Source organism: Cebus imitator, unplaced genomic scaffold, assembly GCF_001604975.1.
Source record: "Cebus imitator isolate Cc_AM_T3 unplaced genomic scaffold, Cebus_imitator-1.0 Scaffold0, whole genome shotgun sequence".
NCBI classification, from domain to species: Eukaryota; Metazoa; Chordata; class Mammalia; order Primates; family Cebidae; genus Cebus; species Cebus imitator.
The window spans coordinates 2,293,366-2,314,059 of record NW_016107315.1 but is presented as its reverse complement, the minus strand read 5'-3'; the positions used below and the strand labels follow the sequence as shown (position 1 = coordinate 2,314,059).

The 20,694-nt window shown below is 40.0% G+C and overlaps 2 protein-coding genes across 3 annotated transcripts; one reads left to right on the top strand and one right to left on the bottom strand.

Annotated features, from left to right (window-relative positions):
- The first annotated feature begins 3,893 nt into the window (after positions 1-3,893).
- Positions 3,894-5,796, top strand: IQCF2 (IQ motif containing F2). 2 transcript variants are annotated; one of them, XM_017548615.2, is made up of 3 exons: positions 3,894-3,963; positions 4,135-4,227; positions 4,974-5,411. In XM_017548615.2, the coding sequence occupies exons 1-3, from the start codon at positions 3,946-3,948 to the stop codon at positions 5,355-5,357; spliced, it is 495 nt and encodes a 164-aa protein (XP_017404104.1). In that variant the 5' UTR covers positions 3,894-3,945; the 3' UTR covers positions 5,358-5,411. The 2 variants fall into 2 exon arrangements, 1 of the variants encoding a protein (XP_017404104.1); XR_005199282.1 differs by having other exon boundaries at positions 3,908-4,003; positions 4,974-5,796.
- A 13,377-nt stretch (positions 5,797-19,173) lies between these two features.
- Positions 19,174-19,617, bottom strand: IQCF5 (IQ motif containing F5). Its single transcript, XM_017548833.2, has one exon. The coding sequence runs from the start codon at positions 19,600-19,602 to the stop codon at positions 19,180-19,182; it is 423 nt and encodes a 140-aa protein (XP_017404322.1). The 5' UTR covers positions 19,603-19,617; the 3' UTR covers positions 19,174-19,179.
- Positions 19,618-20,694: the final 1,077 nt, after the last annotated feature.

Below are 20,694 nucleotides of genomic sequence, written 5' to 3'. Positions count from 1 at the left end.
TTACCAGTGACAAATAAGGACATAATACAATGATAAAAGGGTTAATTTACCAAAGAGATAAATACATATGCACCTAACAGCAGAGCACCAAAATATATGAAGCAAAAACTAACAGAATTAAAAAGAGAAAAAAATAATTCAACAGTCATAGTTGGAGACTTTAATATTGTATTTTAACAAAAGATAGAACAACTAGACAGAAGATCAGCAAGGAAATAGAAGACTTGAAAAACACAATAAAAACCGACTACACCTAATAGACCTCTATAGAATACTCCATACAAGAGCAGAATATACATTCTTTTCAAGTACACATGGAATATTCCCCAGGATAGAAATATGTTGGAATAAATCTCAATACTTTCTTTAAAAATTGAAATAATGTATGTTATCTGACAATAATAAGATGAAATTAGAAATAAATAGTGGAAGAAAACTTGGAAATTAAACAAAAGATTGCTAAGTAACTAATGGACCAAAGAAATGTAGAAAATATTTTGAGATGAATGAAGACAAAAACACAACATACCAAAATTTATAGGATGCATCAAAAGAAGTGCCCAGAGGGAAATTTATAGCCACAAACACCTACTTTTAAAAAAAGAAAACCTTTAAATCAATAACCTAACCTTCTACCTTAGGAAACTGGAAAAGGAACAAACTAAACCCAACACAAACAAAAGAAAGAAAATAATAAAGATTAAGGCATAAATAAATAAAGGATAATTTTAAGATCAAAAAAGGTCAATAAAATGAAAAGTTGGTTCTTTGAAAGAAAGACAAAATTGACAAATCTTTAGCTAAGCTGAACAATGAAAAAGAGGGAAAGACACAAATTACTGAAATCAGGAAAGAAAGGGGGACCATTACTATCAACCTAACAGAAATAAAAAGAATTATAAAATAATATTTGGACCAACATAATGGACAATTCTATGCCAACAACAGATATCACAGATGAAAAGAACAAATTCCTAGAAAGACACAAATTACCAAGACTGACTAAAGAGCAATAGAAAAATATTAATAAACCTACATCAAAGAAGTAAAAAGATTGAATTAGCAATAAAGCAACTTCCCACAAGGAAAAATCCAAAGCCAGATTGCTTCATTGGTAAGTTCTACCAAAGTTTAAATAATAATTAACACAAACCCTTCACAAACTCTTCCAAAAAACAGAAGAGGGAACACTTTCCCACTCATTCTATGAGGTTAGTATTACCCTGATACCAAACTTAAACAAGGACATCGCAAGAAAAGGAAACTAGAGACCAATATTCCTCATGAATATACATGCAGAAATTCCCAGTAAAATACTAATAAACCAAATACAACAGCTTATAAATAGAATTATATGCCATACCAGGTGAGATTTATCCCAGGGATGCAAGATTGGTTCAACAAACAAAAAACAATTATTGGCCGGGTGCGGTGGCTTACACTTGTAATCCCAGCACCCTGGGAGACCTAGGAAGGCGAATGGTAAGGTCAGGAGTTCGAGACCAGCCTCCAACACAGTGAAACCCTGTCTCTAGTAAAAATACAAAAATTAGCTGGGCAGAGCGACAGGCATCTGTAATCTCAGCTGCTCGGGAGGCTGAGGCAGGAGAATCACTTGAACCTGGGAGTCGGAGGTTGCAGTGAGCCAAGATCATACCACTGCACTCCAGCCTGGGTGACAGAGCTGGACTCCATCTCAAAAAAACAAAAAAATAAAATAAAAACAAAAAACCCAACAATTATTGTGTCACTGTGTTAATAAAATAAAGGAAAAATATCATAAAGCATCCCAATTGCTACATTAAAAAAAAACATTGGACAAAATCTAACACACTTTTATGGTCAAAAAACAAAAACAAAAAAAGAACTGGACAAACTAGGAATAGAAAGGAACTTCCTCAACCCTCAACCTGAAAAAGGGCACCAGTGAAAAATTCACAGTGAACATTACGCTTACTGGTGAAGTACTGAAATCTTCCTCCCTAAGATCAGGAGCAAGATAAAAATGTCTGCTCACCACTTGTATTCAACATTGGACTAGAGATTCCAGCCAGAACACTTAGTGAAGAAAATTAATAAAGACATACAGATTAGGAAAGAAGAAGTAAAACTCTCTATTTGCAGATGACGTGATTCAAGTTTGCAGGATATAAGCTCAGTATACAAATAATGGTTGTATTTCTATATCAGCAATGAACAAGCCAAAAATGAAATGAAATTAAGAAAGCAATTCCATTTACAACAGCATCAAAAAGAGTACAATACTTAGGAATAAATTTTACAGAAAAAGAGCAAGATTTGTACACTGAAAACTCCAAAATATTGTTGAAAGAATTTTAAGAAGATCTAAATAAATTAAGACATCTATGTCCGTGGGTTAGAAGGCTTAATATTGCTAAAATGACAGTGCTCCCCAAATTGATCTACAGATTCAGCATAATCCTTATCAGAATTCCAGCTGGTTTCTTTTGCAGAAATTGATGAGCTGGTTCTAAAATTCATATGGAAACTCAAGGAACTCAGAATAACCAAAGCAATCTTGAAAAAGAAAAAAAAAGTGGGAGGGTTCACATTTCCTGATTTCAAAACGTACTACAAAGCTACAGTTGATCAAACCAGTGTGGTACTGGCACCAAGACAGACATATAGGTCAGTGAAACAGAATTGAGAATCTGAAAGAAACCCATGTATCCGTGGTCAATTGAGTTTTGACCAGAGTGCCAAGTCTATTCAATGGGAAACAATTGTCTTTTCAACCAATTATGCTGGAACAACGGGATATCCACATGCAAGAGAATGAATTTGAACCTAGCCTCACTCCATACACAAAACTCAACATGGATCAAAGATCTAAATGTAAGAGCTAAAGCTATAAAACTCTTAGAAGTATAAATTGGCCAAGTATGGTGGCTCACACCTATAATTCCAGCACTTTGGGAAGCTGAGGTGGGAGAATTAATTGAGCCCAGGAGTTTGAGACCAGCCCAATCAACATAGTGTACACTGAAAACTCCAAAACTTTATTGAAATGTTCCTCTAAATAAATAAATAAATATTTTCTCTAAATAAATAAATATTTAAAAAATAAAAGAACAAAAAATGAAAAAAATAGCCAGGCATGATTGTTTGTGCCTGTAGTCCCGGTTACTCAGAAGACTGAGACAGGAGGATCGCCTGAGCCCAGGGAGGTCGAGGCTGCAGTGAGCCAAAGTCGCGCCACTGTACTCCAGCCTGGACAACCGAATGACACCCTATCTCAAAAAGAAAAAAGAAAATCATTTCCTCTTAGTGTTCAAATTTGTCACCATTAATATTTTCTTGTATTTACTGTGGCTGTTTCACCTATGTCATTCCACTTTGTTCTCTTTCTTGATTACCCAGTATCTTTAGAACTTGTCAGAATAACCGAATATCTTTAAAACTTGTCAGAATACTGCCTTTTAAATTTATTTTCCACTATCCGCCTTTGTTTTCTATGTCATTAAGTTTTGATCTTTATTTGACAGCTATCTGGATTTGTCTGGTGTATTCCTAAGGCATCATGAGGCACTGAGTCAAGGTAAGACAGGAAGTGCTAAATCTCATCAGACACTGGAGAATGATGTGAGGATGCACCACCATGGTCCTCCCGGCTTTGCCATGCCTCTGATAACGAGAAAGTCTATACATAGACTTCATATGAGGAGAGCCCTGGTATGAAATGGCACTCAAGTGCTCTATTTTTCCACTCTCAGCTCTGACACATCTCTGACAGGAGGCAAGTAGACAGGTGGTACAAGTTCCCCTGGAGTTTGTTTCTGACAGAGACCCATCTGAGTTGCAGATGCCCCAATCCCTATGTCATAATGCAATTGTGAATTCAGAGCTCTCTCCTCACTCATGTTACTCATGCCAGACCTTGGGATGCAGAGAAATCAGGGCTAATGAACCATCTAGGGACAGGCCATGGGGGTTCAATTTTGTGTAAGTGACATGGCCAGATCTATAGGTGGACTAGGGGTGGGTAGGTATCCCCCTGGACTTTACAGAACTTGAGAAAAGAGAGGATGCTAAAGTAATGTCTTTGTATAGAGCCATAGAGAGAAACAACAGTCTTAACTCATTTATGTATTTCCCATTTAATTCTGATGACAGACCAAAGGCAATTTAATTTTAATTGTAATTGAAGATGTTGACGAAACCATTGAATGGAAGATATTGCAGAAGAAGAAAGAGCAGAAAACCAAGGTGAGAATTCCATGTAGTTAAGAGAAATCCAGAACATTTATATCTACATCATGAGGTGTGGGACTTTGCCTCTTATGGATCCAGAGTCTAATTAGGAGTCAACTCAATGTTAGCTAATTTTCCCTCCATCCTCTCCTCAGTCTAGGCTGTCTGGTCGGGGTCTGACTGAGATATTGAGAGTGATTGGAAAGAATGAAAGCCATCGAGAAATGCATGGGGCTGAGAGGTGAGAGTGTGAGAACCTGGAATTAGAGGGCAGAATGTTCAAAATATGGAAAGGCTTAGAGTAGAATATGTGGTCAGGGTATTTAAAACCCACCACAGTATCGAAATATATGGTTGTGGCAGAGAGAAATCAGCCAGTGGTGGTTTGGGGCTGGAATTAGCAGAGAGTAACCAGGCAGAAGGTTATGAGGCCATGCTTTCCAAAACCAGTGAACATCAAAGAGATGAGTGACTAACAAGGTCCTGCACATCGCTACTGCACCCTTCTAGTTACTAATGGTTTTTCCCTTGATCCATGCACTGCTGAGGTAGTCAGGAGAAGGACTCTGTGACTCTGAGAGTGAGGTGATGGGTCCACAGTGGCAGAGGAAGGTCACCACCAGGTCTGCTGGCTCCTGCTAACTCTCCTGAACTCTGAGGAAGGGCTGTGTGTTGAGAGAGGAAACCCAGGCTCCTTCTAGGAAGATCCTAGAAGTTGGTGGCAGGAAGTTTCCTGAGTGATCTCTCTTGTCTCTGCCTAGGAAAAACATAGAATAAGAACAAACGCAGCCATAAAGATCCAGGCCTGGTGGCGGGGCACCCTGGTGCGCAGGACACTGCTGCATGCGGCCCTCAGGGCCTGGATAATTCAGTGCTGGTGGCGGATGACGCTGTTGAGGGTGCTGGAGAAGAAACGGCAGGCAGCTCTGATCGCCTACGCAACAAGAGAGAGGGCAGTGATCAAGCTCCAGTCTTTGGTCCGCATGTGGCGCATCCACTGGCGATACTGCCAGGTGCTCAACGCCATCTATGTCATCCAGGGCCACTGGCAATGCCACAACTGCCAGACCTGTGCTCTCCTCCGGGGCCACTGTGTGGTCACAGCCACTCACCTGCAGTTTCACATTGAGATAATCAATTCCTAAGGGCTGGCAGGAAGGGCACTGTGTCTACTGTCCTTATTAAAGATCTAACCTGGTCTTATGTGTCTCACGGGGTCCCCCAGCTAATGGGAATCTTGAGACTTGAACCTTGCTGCCTCCTCTTCCTCCTGGCAAAGAATTTCAGTGAGGTTTGCCCCTGTGTCCATGGAACCTGTTTTGGGCTGGTAATGGCTTTAGGAAGCTCCAGTCTGTCCTGATGTATGACAGAGCTAGAAATTCCATTCCCGTCCCCAGCCTTATTTTGTTCTCACTGAGGGATCTGGGAGGCAATTGGGCTGCATATTCCTGGAGATTCTGGGCACTTCTGCATATATGGATGGATTATTGGGCTCTGCCCTGTCAACCTAGAATCAAGGTCAGCTGGGGTCTGGGATGCCTCAGTTTCCTTTTAGGCAAGCACCTAGATGGAAGAATAGCAATATTTGGCTGATTCTCCTGGGAGCAATGCAATGCAGCCCCAGGTGAAGAATAAGAGGCTGGCCTTAGTGGTAGTGGGACTGGGGCTAGGCATGTTAATGATTAGGTGGTGACCCTGAGGACTAGCGGAAAACAGAAGCTCACAGAAGCTCATCTCTTTCTCTACAATTCCCTCACCAGAACTCCTCTCCCCAAGGGCCATGTGACAAACAGGGCTCCCTCTGATATTACCTCCACCCTTACTCTTATCTCAATTATTGGTGATTTTATCATTGGTCAAGATGATCCTACAATCTCCTCCGTTCTAACCTCAAATAAACCTTTTCTGCTCTCCTCCTCAGCTATTCACTCCCACAGTCATACCAAAACAGTGCTGTTCTATAGAACTTCTGTGATGATGGCAATCTTCTCTATGCTGTCCAACATAGTAGCCACTAGCCACCTATGGGTGTGGTGCACCTGAAATGTGCCTAGTACAACTGAGGAATTGAACTTTTGATTTTATTTAATTTAAATTTAAATAGTCATTGGACAATGAGGCTGTAGACCTCATCATCACCAATAATTGTAATATTATTCAAATTGTTTTTCTAGTTTTCCATTCTTTGATTACTTTCTTCTTTCCTTTCAGTTCACCTTTTCAATAACCCCAATAGAATATTTCTTTAGATGTGATAAGGTTTTCCAGTTTATTGACCCTATTAATTTTTTTACGGCCACCACCCTTGACATGCTCTCGCACGTTTCTTTACTTAGTGCAGATTCTGTGGTTAATTACGATCATCTCTCCCCGGCACTACCTGACTCCCTTGGCCCACTCTTTTTCTGCAAACATGTATGAGATGAAGCCAACCATCTCCCTATCCTGTGCCTACACAATAAGGGAGCATGGCTGGGACGAAACCAACAACCATGAGGCATGGACTTAATTTATATTTCCGACCACATATCTCAACTGGACTGATTTCCCAATAAATTTCTCTAGGATATTTGCATTTATATTTTCTGAGTTGAATAATTTACACCACCTCCTCTCCAAATGTTATTTAGGTTGGAATAATTTGTGTCAGAAATGAAACCTGAAAAAGAACACTATTGGAAGGGATTGACGATTCTTGGCACTGGTTGACAGGACCCACTTGAGCCCTTTGAGCTCTTTGCTTCCAAGGCTCACCTTTTCTGCCCTGCTGAGTCTTCCCTCAGGCTGATCCTCCCTATTTTTTGTACTATTTGATATTACTTGGGATCTGGTCTGGATCATGCAACCTTAATAAAGGACCATACATCTCTCCCTGGATGACAAAAAGACTTTTTGTCTTTTCTGGTAAGTGCTTTCTTATACAAAGATGTGTGTCTTTCTGAATTGAGTTCTCTTGTTTTCTACAAGGTGAGCCTTGGAAGGAGAGAGCTCAAAGGGCTCAAGTGGGTCCTGCAGACCAGTTCTAAGAATCATCAATCCCTTCCAATAGTGTTCTTTTTCAGGTTTCATTTCTGACACGATTATTCCAACCTAAATAACAAACTTTTGGAGAGGAGGTAGTGTAAATTAGTATTTCTACAAGAGAACTCAATCTGTGAGGCATGTCTTTTTTGGTTTGTGGAATTCATTTAATACATTGATCAGCATTCGTAGGATACGATTTTTGTGAACACTCTTATACTGGTTCTTTTTGATTTGGTTTGACTCTTTTCTTGTTTCTGAAGATCTTCTAAAAGCAAAAACAAACATTCTGGATGGTGGGTGCAGGACTGCTAATTAAAAGCCACTAGGGAAGTCACCACCATCTGAAACACCAGCCTAAACTCCTGATGTTCCCCAACAGGATTTATAGAATTTTCTTTGCTCTTGAGAGATTAATAAGAAACAGAATGGAATTCTCAAACATTAAGGTGTACCAGGTTTTCTGGGACTCCAGCTGTCTGCATATTACAGCCCACTCTTGAAAACATTTTAAAATTGATGAGCAAAATTATTTATTTCTATTTTTATTTTTTATTTTTGAGACAGTTTCATTCTGTCACCCAGGCTGGAGTGCTGTGGCACCATCTCAGCTCACTGCAACCTCCACATCCTGGGATCAAGTGATCCTCCCACTTCAGCCTCCCAAGTAGCTGAGATACAGGCATGTGCCACTGTACCCAGCTAATTTTTGTATTTTGGTAGAGATGGGGTTTCACTATGTTGGCCAGGCTGCTCTCGAACTCCTGGCCTCAAGTGAGTGATCCTCTCATTGCAGCCTTCTAAAGTGCTGGGATTACAGGCATGAGCCACCACACCCAACCCCTGATGAGCAAAATTAAATCAAGAAAAATTCGGAACTGAAATAATCAATATTCTAAAAACCTGCAATTGTAAAATTAACATGTAGAGTCTTCTAAGTTCTCTGCGTGTTTTTACTGCCAACTTTCAACCTGCTGACTTTTCTACTGGTGTTGTGATAAAACTCACTCCTTATGGCATTCTGGCCAAGATTTTTTTTTAAGCCTTAAAGGGCTTTCAAATTAATGGCTTTGCAAATTATAACAGCTTCATAGTAACCAACAAGTTAGACACATTTTAGAACTATAAATTTAGGGCCAGGTGTAGTGGCTCACGCCTGTAATCCCAGCACTTTGGGAGGTCAAGGTGGGCAGATCACCTGAGGTCAAGAGTTCAAGATCAGCCTGGCCAACATGGTGAAACCCTATCTCTCCTAAAAATACAAAAATTAGCTGGGCGTAATAGCAGGTACCTGTAATCCCAGCTACTCAGGAGACTGAGACAGAAGAATTACTTGAATCCAAGAAGTGGAGGTTGCAGTGAGCCAAAATCACACTACTGCACTCCAGACTGGACAACAGAGCAAAACTCCATCTCAAAAAAAAAACAACAAAAAACAAAGAACTATAAATTTAGATTTGCCTGACTAATAATTGCAAATGATAATGGAATGCTTAATTGAAAAAGTAGTAATCCAAAGGAAAATGAACTAGATAAATGTTTATAAAAGTTAGGCTCTCAGCCGGTCACAGTGGCTTATACCTGTAATCCCAGCACTATGGGAGGTCAAGGCGGGCAGCTCATGAGGTCAAGAGATCGAGACCATTCTGGCCAACATGGTGAAACCCCATCTCTACTGAAAAAACACAAAAATTAGCTGGGCATGGTGGCGCGTGCCTATAGTCCCAGCTACTCGGGAGGCTGAGGTAGGAGAATTGCTTGAACCCAGGAGGCGGAGGTTGCAGTGAGCCGAGATCGCACCACTGCACTCCAGCCTGGCGCCTGGTGACAGAGCAAGACTGTCTCAAAAAAAAAAAAAAAAAAAAAAAGTTAGGGTCTCACATCAAACAGGTCAAAATCTTGAGTTCACAGCCATGCTATAAGGCATCTCTGTCCAGCATAAAAATTTTACTTTTTCTGCCACACAGAGGCCAATGAGAAAATGCTGGAAAAAATTTGCTAAAACTTTTCCCCTCCTGCATATGCTAATCAAGCAACCAGACCAGAAACCAAAAGATAGATTTGTTACTAGTTCAAGATTACTTGGAGATTTTGTTTTTCTTATACAATTCAGCCATGGTTTTTTTTTCCATGTTTCAAAAATGTAAACATAGAAAATTTAACCCTAAACTTTAAAATTTAAAAAGGGCAAAAAGGGGGTGGGGGTGAAAGAAGCTTTTAAAAATCAAACTGCCATGGAAACTGCTTTCTCCAAAATTTTGGTTCACAGGCTTCATTAGAATACCTATAGGGAAAACAAAGTTAAGCCATATGAATAGGTTCCTATTTTGTCTGAAATATAATTTAGATTCAACTGTCTTTTATAAACCAGTGAGCCTGTGTTACTGTCTCATGAAAAAAATTCTAAAATGAAAGCTGTATGATCTCTCTCTCTCTTTCTTTCTGTGTGTGTGTGTGTGTGTGTGTGTGTGTGTGTGTGTGTGTGTTTGGATGTGTTTATGTAAGTATACATGTATTATATGTTTTGTTTGCATGGTAAAATCTGACATAGCCAGAAATCTCTTAAATTTTTTTATGTAGATTGACTTAGATAAACAAAGGTATATTAACCCACATGTTTTTTAGTTCATGTGACTTAAGTAAATATTTAATAAATATGCTAATTTTAAAATTATGTGTAAAATTTTAAAATGTGTTCAAAATTGTCAGTATACATGTTTGCCTGGGTTTACTAATCAGACAGCTTTATATTTGTCCCTAAAGATGTTTAAGGTGTCAGAGTTTGACACAAAAATTACAGAGCTATAAACCCAACCTAAAACAGAATTATCTTTGTTTGTGCAATTTTTATAAATAAAACCAATTTAATATTGTTGGTTTAGTGCAAATAGCTGTATCTTCTGAGTTATCTGCAAAATACCCATATATTTAAGGTTCCTACTTAGGTCAACACTTGATATTCACAGGCTGTAAAAATGGTTATCAAGAAAATAACTTGAAATAATGATTAGTTTGTCTAAGATTCCATCTCTTGTAAGTATTGTAGGTAAGCACTAAAAATAAATAAATAAGTCAAATATAAGCTAGAAAATGCATATAAATTAACTTTTTAATGTAATTTGACATCTTAAACTTATGTTAAATTAAATAATATATACCCACTAAATGTCTGGGTTACTTTCAAATAAGACTAAAAAATAATAAAACAAATTGCTGAACAGAAATATGAGTTTGTTCTTGGCTTCTTAAACTTTATAGAAAGCCTAATATATTTTAGTCTCTTAACATACAGTTTTAAACTATGGGGAAACATGTTTCTAAAAATTATAAAATGGCTCTCATTTATAAAATACTGATATGTAACAGACAATTCAAGGTTTCCTGTTTCCAAGGTTTTCACCACAATTTAAGTTTATTAAGAGTTAAAAATTCTAATTAATATATAATCAGCATACAAAATGTGCCAAAAATGTAAGATGTGTTTTTGATGAGAAAAATATATATTCTACTCTCTATTGAGTTCAATTTTTTAATATATATTTACCACCCACATATGAGTGAGAACATGAGTAATCTGTCTTTCTGTGCCTGGTTTATTTCACTTAATGCCTTCCAATTCTCTCCATGTGATTGTAAGTGACAAAAAAAATCATTCTTTTCTATGGCTAAGTAATATTCCATTGTGTATAGGTATAACATTTTTTATCCTAAGTTAAGCTTTTTGACCTAAAATTAACTTTGGAATTTTGCAGTTGGGCCTTTGGAGTATTCCACAGGACGTAACTCTCATCTTGTATAGATATTGAATGATTAGGCTTATTTGTTATATTGTGTGGAGAATATTGTCAAAAGATAAGTGAAATTAGATCTTCTCAGTTACATTTATGGATATGTTATTAATATAAATGCCCCAAACATTACATAAATTCATAAACATGCAATATGTTATCACTCATAATTTCAATTATGTTAAATCTTTTTCTAAAGTTACATTTGTATAGCTATATTAATGTATTTAAAAGATTATACGCAATTTATAAAAGTCCGATGGTGCTGTGATGCTGTCAGTCATGATTCTGGTTATTATCTTAAAATGCTATTTGTAACAGAAAAAACAGGCCACAGTGAGCCTCTCATCCCGTCAGTGGTCAGCCACACCAGCATTTCTAATGCCACAGTTTACACCAACAGAATCTGAGACCTGGTTCATCAAGTGAGCATCTGACATCCACCACATGGGAGGCAACCAAAGGTGCCCTGTTTTAACAGACTCTGTGGCAAACTGTCACAACCACAACTAACAAAATTGTAGTGGGCTGATGCTCATTTGATGACGTGAACAAGTGTACCGGAAGTGTACCAGTAGTGAAAACAAGGATGGAACTAGCCCTCTACTTAGGGGTTTCATGAACACTATCATACAGGTGAAACTGAGCTCTTGCAATTTTGCTAGAAATTAGACATGACTGATGAACGCCAGTGCCTCCATACCCACGAATGGGTCACTGAGCAATAAAGCAAGGGAAGCGGTGCTGTATGCACCCAAGGGCTATCTCTTTCTCTGTGTGATCTGGGGGTGACTCAAACACAGGATGGGTAATGTCATGTCTGGAAAGCTGGCAGATGGGGGATCCTGCATATTGGGCATACTGGGGGGTGCCCCTAGATAGCACCCTGGGAATGAACCATACCTTTGGTCCAGCAACCTAAAGCTATACACCAGGCTTACTAAGGACCTACCAGAAGGTGTGACTGATTTTGGGTTTATGTCCTTTATGAGATCTTTGCTATCATACATAGGAGTCAGTGCTCATTAAAAAAAAAAAAAAAAAAAAAAAAAAAAAAGGGATAGGAAACTCATCTCTGACCATGGCAAATATTTCTTCCTCCACTGTCACTGCCTTGGCAGCCCAACAGTCATCCCTCCTGTCCTTTGTGAAGATTGTCTTAGGCAAAAGAATTACTGTAGACTTTCTTTTTGCCCAACAGGGAGAAGTGTGTGCAACTGCCAACACTTCCTGCTGTACCTGAATAAAGAGAAGAAGTAGAGGATGTCTAAAAGCAAGCCCACCTGCTTCAGCACATGGGGCCACCTGAAGGATGTTTCTTTGACATATTTAGCAACCTCTTACCTGAATTGCTGGGATTATGGGATCAGTCACTGCTCCAGACAGGCCTGATCATCCTGCTTTCGGTAGCAGTACTTCTGGGTTTACTGAAAAGAATTCTGGCTATGGCTCAACAATGTCACACTAAGATTATTAGTCAAGGCTTTATATCAATCTGATGAGACAAAGCTTAAACTCTGAATCCAGGTAGATTGGTGGACATATGAAACAGACTAGTTGTGCTAAGAGGAATGTGTCAGTTGGGAGGTGAACTGCAGGACAGTCCTCCAGAAAGCCTTGGTCCAACCCAGTTGTTCCCCTTGATCACTTGTAGTTCCCAAGAATAATGGCAGATTGTATTGGGAATGTGACTGCCTGAGATTGTATTGGGAATGTGACGGAAGAAATGGCTGCAACAGCCCAGGCTCTGTTCATCTGTTCCTTGCCAAACAAGATACCTTTCAATGCTTTAGTTCATCAATTCCTGTTTACCTGGAGAAAGAAAACCTAGGGCAGGCCACTTTTTGGGGTCCCTCAGTTGCAGTGCAGGTGGGGCACATGCAGATGAGACTCCATCCACCCCTGAAAGCTTTCTTAAGCCTTGGGTGACTGGCTAATGATAAATCCAATGTTTCTGTTGTCCCTTCCTGCATAGCTGTAAGTAATGAATCTACTTCATGTAACATGTTGCATATGAATATATTTTGTCCCACTAAACTTACATAAGTTGATAACCAGTACATGATGAATCTGCTTCATAGCTAACAAATTGAATAACCTAGATGAAATGGACAAATTTCTAGAAACATAAAATTTGCCAAACTAAATCACAAAAAAACAGAAAATCTGAATAGGCCCATAACTAGTAAGGAGATCAAAACAGTAATCATTTTCATGGGTTAAAAAGAAAAGTCAAAAATGAAATGAAAACTTAAAAACCGGTAATCAGAAACTTAAAGTAAAGTAAATTTTAGGATGGGCATGGTGGCTCACACCTGTAATCTCAGCACTTTGGGAGGCCAAGGTGGGAGGATCACTTGAGGTCAGGAGTTCAAGACCAGCCTGGCCAACATGGTAAAACTTCATCTCTATTAAAAACACAAAAATTGGCCAGGTGTGGTATCGCACACCTGTAATCCCATCTACTCAGGAGGCTGAGGCAGGAGAATCACTTGAACCCAGGAGGTGGAGGTTGCAGTGAGCTCGGATTGCACCACTGTACTCCAGCCTGGGTGACAGAGCGAGACCCTGTCTCAAAAAAAAAAAAAAAATACATTTTAGAATACATTTTTTCCTTTTCTTCCCTACCCCTCTCTAGTTTTGGATAATTTCTCTATGTCTGCAGGAAATGTCATTGGGATTTTGATAGGCATGGCATTGAAGGTCCAGAAAGTAAAGCTCTGGACCTGATGGTTTCACTGGTAAGTTCTACCAAACATTTAAAAACAATTAACAGTAATTCTTTTCAAATTTAAAAAAAAAATGGAGAGAATGGAATATTTCCAGCTCATTTATAAGGCCAGAATTGCCCTGATACCAAAGACAGACAAAGATGCTACAGAAAAGGAAAACTACAGAATAATATCCTTGATGAATATTGATATAAAAATTCTCAAAAAATGCTAGCAAACAAAATTCAATAGCAGATGGGTGCAGTGGCTCATGTATGTAACCCCAACACTTTGGAAGGCCAAGGAGGGAGGATCAGTTGAGGCCAGAAGTTTGAGGCCAGCCTGGGCAATACAGTAAAACCTCATCTCTACAAAAAAAAATTTTTTAATTACCCAGGCATGGTGGCACATGCCTGTAGTCCCATCTAGTCAGGAGGCTGAGGTGGGAGGATTGCTTGAACCTGGGAAATCAAGGCTGCAGTGAGCCATGAATGTACCACTGCACGCCAGCCTAGGTGATGGAGCAAAACCCTGTCTCAATAAATAAATAAATAAATAATTCAATAGCACATTAAATGGAATATATTCCATGATCAGGTAGGATTTATTCCTGGAATGCAAGGATGGTTCAATATATGAGACTTGCTCAATGTAATATACCATATTAACAAAATGAAGGCGTAAATGCATAATCATCTCAATTTATGCAGAAAACAAAATATCTGACAAAATTCAACATGCTTTCATGATTAAAACAACACCACCACCACCACCACAATACGAATAGAAAGAAATTACATCAACATAATAAGGGGTATATGGGAAAAGCCCACAGCTAATAGATGGTGGCAGCCAAAGCAACTTTATCTTGGATACTAATTTACCATGTTCACTTCTGACTAACCCCTAGTTCCAGGAATGCTTCTGATATGGTTTGGCTCTGTGTCCCCACCCAAATCCCCATGTGTCAAGGGTGGAACAAAGTGCAGGTAATTGCATCATGGGGCAGTTTCCCTTATGTCATTCTTGTGATAGTGAATCTTACAAGATCTAATGGTTTTATAAGCATCTGGCATTTCCCCTGCTTGCACTCACTCTGTCCTGCCACCCTGTGAAGAAGGTGCCTGTTTCTCCTTTGCCTTATGCCTGATTGTAAGTTTCCTGATGCCTCCCCAGCAATGCAGAACTATGAGTCAATTGAAACTCTTTCTTTTATAAATTACTCAGTCTCAGGTATTTCTTCATAGCAGCATGATAACAGACTAACACAGCTTCTAAGATTTCTACTTTATCTACTTTTACTGTAAATCCTGCCTTAAGGCAGATTCACATAGCATTGTTGCCTTTTGCTGAGGGGTTGACTTCAATCATCCTACATATTCCTTCCCTGTGGCAGATAAGCCCTGGGTCTGGAGGGTGATGGTGCAGGGATCCACCATCTTATCTTGCTGCTACCTGAGACAAAGACATGGCTTCTGCTTTTAAGGCCATATTAAATGTTTCTAAAAAACTGGATATGTCAGTCTCTTTCTTCAACCTCTCAGCTTCCTCAGACTTTGGGGACAGGTTTGCACAGACCTGTTCACCACAGAACATATCCTCAAAAGTGAAAGACCGAAAACTTTTCCTCTAAGATCAGGAACAAGGCAAAAATGACTGCTTTCACCACTTCTATTCAGCATAGTATTGGAAGTTCTAGCCAGGGCAACTAGGCAAGAAAAAGAAATAAAAGGCATCCAGATTGGAAAGGAAGGTGTAAAATTATCTCTGTTCACATACGATATGATTTTATATGTAAAAACCCCTGCAAATTACACACACACACACACACACACACACACACACACAAACTTAGAACTAATAAATGAATTTGGCAAAGTAGTAAGATACAAAATCAACACACACAAAAATTAGTTGTATTTAAGGAATAAAAGACTAAAGAAATGAATAAATATTTTTAATTAAAAAATTTTAAATCAGTTGCAATTCTGTACACTAACAATAAATAACACAAAAAGGGAAAGTAAGAAAACAATCCCATTTACAATACCATCAAAAAGATTAAAATACTTAGGGATACTCTTACCCAAGGAAGTGAAAGACATGAACTTTGAAAACTACAAAGTGTTGCAGAAAGAAACAAAAGAAGGCACAAACAAATGTAAAGACATCCTATGAGCATGGACTACAAGACTTTATATTGTTAAGAAGCCAGTACTACCCAAAGGGATCTACAGATTCAATGCCATGCCTATCAAAATCCCAATGACATTTCCTGCAGAAATAGAGAAATTATCCAAAACTAGAGAGGGGTAGGGAAGAAAAGGAAAAAATGTATTCTAAAATGTATTTTTTTTTTGTGGAGACAGGGTCTTGCTCTGTCACCCAGGCTGGAGTACAGTGGTGCAATCTGAGCTCACTGCAACCTCCACCTCCTGGGTTCAAGTGATTCTCCTGCCTCAGCCTCCTGAGTAGATGGGATTACAGGTGTGCAATACCACACCTGGCCAATTTTTGTGTTTTTAATAGAGATGAAGTTTTACCATGTTGGCCAGGCTGGTCTTGAACTCCTGACCTCAAGTGATCCTCCCACCTTGGCCTCCCAAAGTGCTGAGATTACAGGCGTGAGCCACCATGCCCATCCTAAAATTTATATGGACTCTAAAGAGACCCCCAAATAGCCAAAATGATACAGAAAAAAGAAGAGCAAAATTGGAGATCTCATACTTCCAAATTTCAAAACTTATTACAAAACTACAGTAATCAAACAGTGTGGTACTGGCATAAATACAGATCTCTAAGCCAGTAGAACAGAAGAGAGAGACCAGAAATAAACCTTCATGGATATGGCCAAATGATTTCCAACAAGGATCCCAAGACATTCAGTAAGGAAAAACAGTGCCTTCAACAAATGGTGATAGGAAAACTGATATCCACATGCAAAAAATGAAGAGGCATCCTTATCTTACACCATATACAAAAATTAACTCAAAATGGATCAAAGACCTAAACGTAAGAGATGAAGCTATAAAACTCTTAGAAGAAAACATAGAGGAAAATCTTCATAACACTGAATTTGGGAAGGATTTAATTAGATATGATACCAAAAGAACCAGCAACAAAGAAAAAAAAATTGGTGAATTCAATTACACCAAAATTTAAAACTTCTGGCCAGGGACAGTGGCTCATGTTTGTAATCCCAGCACTTTGGGAAGCTAAGGCGAGTGGATCACTTGGGGCCAGGAGTTCAAGATAACATGGTAAAACCCCGTCTCTACTAAAAATACAAAAATTAGCTGGGTGTGGTGGCATGTGTGTAATCACAGCTACTCAGGAGGCTGAAGCAGAAGAATCACTTGAACCCAAGATGTGGAGGTTGCAGTGAGCCAAGATCATACCACTGCACTCCAGCCAGGTGACTCTGTCACAGAGAATGACTCTGTCTAAAAAAAAATAAAAGAAAAAAAGAAAAGAAAGAAATTTAAAACTTCTGTGCGTCAAAAGACAAAAACAACAGAGTGAAAAGCAATCCACAGAATGAGAGAAAAATCTTTATAAATCATATATCCTATAAAGTATTAAAAGCCTACAACACACTAACAAGACCAAAAACCCCAATTCAAAAATGGGCAAAGAATGTGAATAGACATTTCTCCAAAGAAAATATTACATTGCCAACAAGAGCATAAAAAGATGTTTTTCATCACTAATCATTAGGAGAATGCACATCAAAAACACAATGACATGCCACTTCATACCCATTGGGAGAACTATGATGAAAAAAGCAGAGATAACAAGTGTTGATGAGGATATGGAGAAGTTGGATAGCTTGTGCACTGCTGGTAGCAATGTACGTAAAATGTTACAGTTGCTATGGAAAACAGTATGGCAGCTACTGCATAAATTCAAAATAGCCAGGGTATGATGGTGTGCCGATAGTCCCAGCTACTCAGGAGGCTGACAGGAAGATCACTTGGGTCCAAGAGCTCTGGGCTGTAGTGCCCTATGCCAACCAGTTGTCCACACTAAGTTTTGCATCAATATGGTGACCTCCTAGGAGCAGGGCACCACCAGGTTTCCCTAGTAGGAGTGAACCATCCCCCATTGGAAATGGAGCAGGTCAAAATTCCTGTGTTGATCAGTAGTGGGATTGCACCTGTGAATAACCGCTGCACTCCAGCCTGAGCAACATAGTGAGATCTTGTCTCTTAAAATAACAGTAACAAAAAAATAAAATAAAGTAAAAATAGAATTACCATATGATCCAGCAATTCCACTTCTATGTATATACCCAAAAGAATTGAAAGCAGCGTCTTGAAGAGATATTTGCACATCCATGTTCATAGCAGCATTATTCAAATAGCCAAAAGGTGAAAGGATCCAGTGTCCATCCATGGATGAATGAATAAAATGTAGCACATACATACAATGGAATATTATTCAGCCTGAGGAAGGAAAATGTGACACATGCTACAATATGGATGGCTCTTTAGGACATGATGCTAAGTGGAATAAATCAGTCACAAAAAAACAAACACTGTATGATTTCATTCATATGAGGTACTTTGAGTAGTCAAATTCATAGAGACAGAAAGTAGAATGGTGATTGTCAGGGGCTAGGGGAGGGAGGACTGGGGAGGTATTGTTTAATGGGTACAATGTTTCAGTTTTGCAAGTTAAAAAAAGTTCTGGGGTTGGATGCTGGTTGCACAACAATGTGAATGTACTTAATTCCACTGAACTATATACCTAAAATGGTTAAAATAGTAAATTTTATGTTATGTATATTTTAACACCATGTTTAAAATAAATCCTTAAAATTTATTTTAAGAGGCTGGGCACAGTGAGTCACACCTGTAATCCCAGCAACTTCACAGAGACTATGGCAGGAGGAATGCTTGAAGCCAGGAGTTTGAGACCAGCCTGGGCAACATAGTGAGACCCCATCTCTACAAAAAAAAATTTTAAAAATTAGCCAGGTGTGGTGGTGGGCACCTGTGGTCTCAACTACTTGGGATGCTAAGGCAGCAGGAAAGAGTTGGAAGCTGCAGTGAACTATGATTGAATCACTATACTTCACCCTGGGCAACAGAGCAAGACCCAGTCTCCATGAATGAATGAATGAAGAAATAGCAAAGGATGACACAGTCTTCCATGCTGCACAACTACAGGGGCTTCCATTTACAGAGTCTCCCTAGAGTTGGTTGACCTGGTGACCCTGAAGCCCAACTCTCCTACCTATGACAGACATTGCTAATCAATCACAGGTCCTACTCATCCAAGATGGCTCTCAGAATCTTTCTCCATATGGGACCCCAGACAACCCCTGCTGATTCCTCAGAGTTGACTTGTGACATGCCTAGTATTTCCCATCATTATCTCAAACAATGACCTCCTGAAAATACATCTGGCAAAGAGAGCTGGGGACAAAGATATAGCAGACCTGGTCATTCTTTTAATGGAAGGGGTATGCATTGTTGCACCTTACAAGCCTGTGAGCCCAGAGAGATTTCAAGTTGAACATTAAGTTGGTTTTCTTTGAGTTCGTAGTGGCCCTCAATAAAGCCACGGGAATGGCAGCTGTGCCAGCGCCAATAGACCTGGATGATGCGGACAGCATTGAGCAAACGACAGTAACACCGGCGGACATGCCACATGCGGACCCAGGACTGCAGCCTGACTGCTGCCCACTCCTGCTGCACATAGAACTCCAACACCATCCTCCGCCTCTTTGCCAGCAGCTTCGCCAGCACCTGCCTCCACCAGCACTGAATGATCCAAGCCCTGAGGGCTGCATGCAGCAGTGTGCGTCGCACCAGCGTGCCCCGCCACCAGGCCTGGATGAAAACAGCCGCTGACCTTTCTGTCATGATGATCTTCTCTTTTGGGCCTTGCAAGAGAAAACAGAGAACACTCGGTATGCCAGGAAGGATCCCTGATCCTCTATCAGTGATGGAAGCTCAGTATGGGGCGGGACAACAGCTGAACCCAGGAGACCAGGCAGGTGTCCCCCCTCTGCCACCCACAGGTTAGTGGACGTGCTCACCTCACCTTGACCTCTGAGTCCCAAAGTCCCCATCTGCAAAATAGGTGTACATCTGCCCTAGCTACCTCACCTCATTTTCCATGGACCTTGCTGGCCAGTCTAGAGCAAGAACACTGTGACTCTGAGGTAAAAGAGCTACCATCTACCTGGGATCCATGCCTCTCCCCTTCAGAGCCCTCCCACCTGCTGGAGAAGTGGTGTCCTTTGCTCCCCTGCCCTCTTTACTCTGACTTCAGGTCAAACCCACAAGCTGCTGTGGTCCCTCCTCCTCACCAAAGCAGTAACAGATTCCTCTACCTCACACACATGGTGAACAGCTTGAACTTCAGCTGTGCATACATCAGTACAAACATGCACACTCCACACACTAACAAACATTTTAATTCCTGCCCCTTGGTCCCTGCATTCCCCCACAGTCCCCACTTGCAGCCCCCAGTCCTGTGTGGTCTGGGATCACACCCCTCTGCCCTGCTCCTTGCCACAATCTCCACTCTGTATCTCAGCCAGACTCACATCTCTCTGCCTAACAAGAAATTGGGGGAAAGAGACAGCCAATCCCCATTCATTCCAGCTCTGCATACGCTGACGTTTCACCTGTTTTTCTGGGACACTCTGATTGATGTCAGGTAATGAGGACAAATGCCCATTTCCCTCAGTGAAGCCACTCTTCGCACAATAAATTACAGGGCCATAGGTCTTTGAGTCACTCTGCTGGACCACAAGGGTCAGAGATGTCACTAGTTAATGCTCTCTGGACCCAGCTACTCACGGAGTTGGGGGTAAGGGTGTGGCCGGGTAGGGGTGAGGGTGTTGGCGATGGAGTCGCTTCCCTCTTCTCCCCTTTGTTCCTTCCAGCTCTTTTCTATCGATGTGATTTCATCACTATCTTTGATGATCATTTAAAACAGCTTGCTAT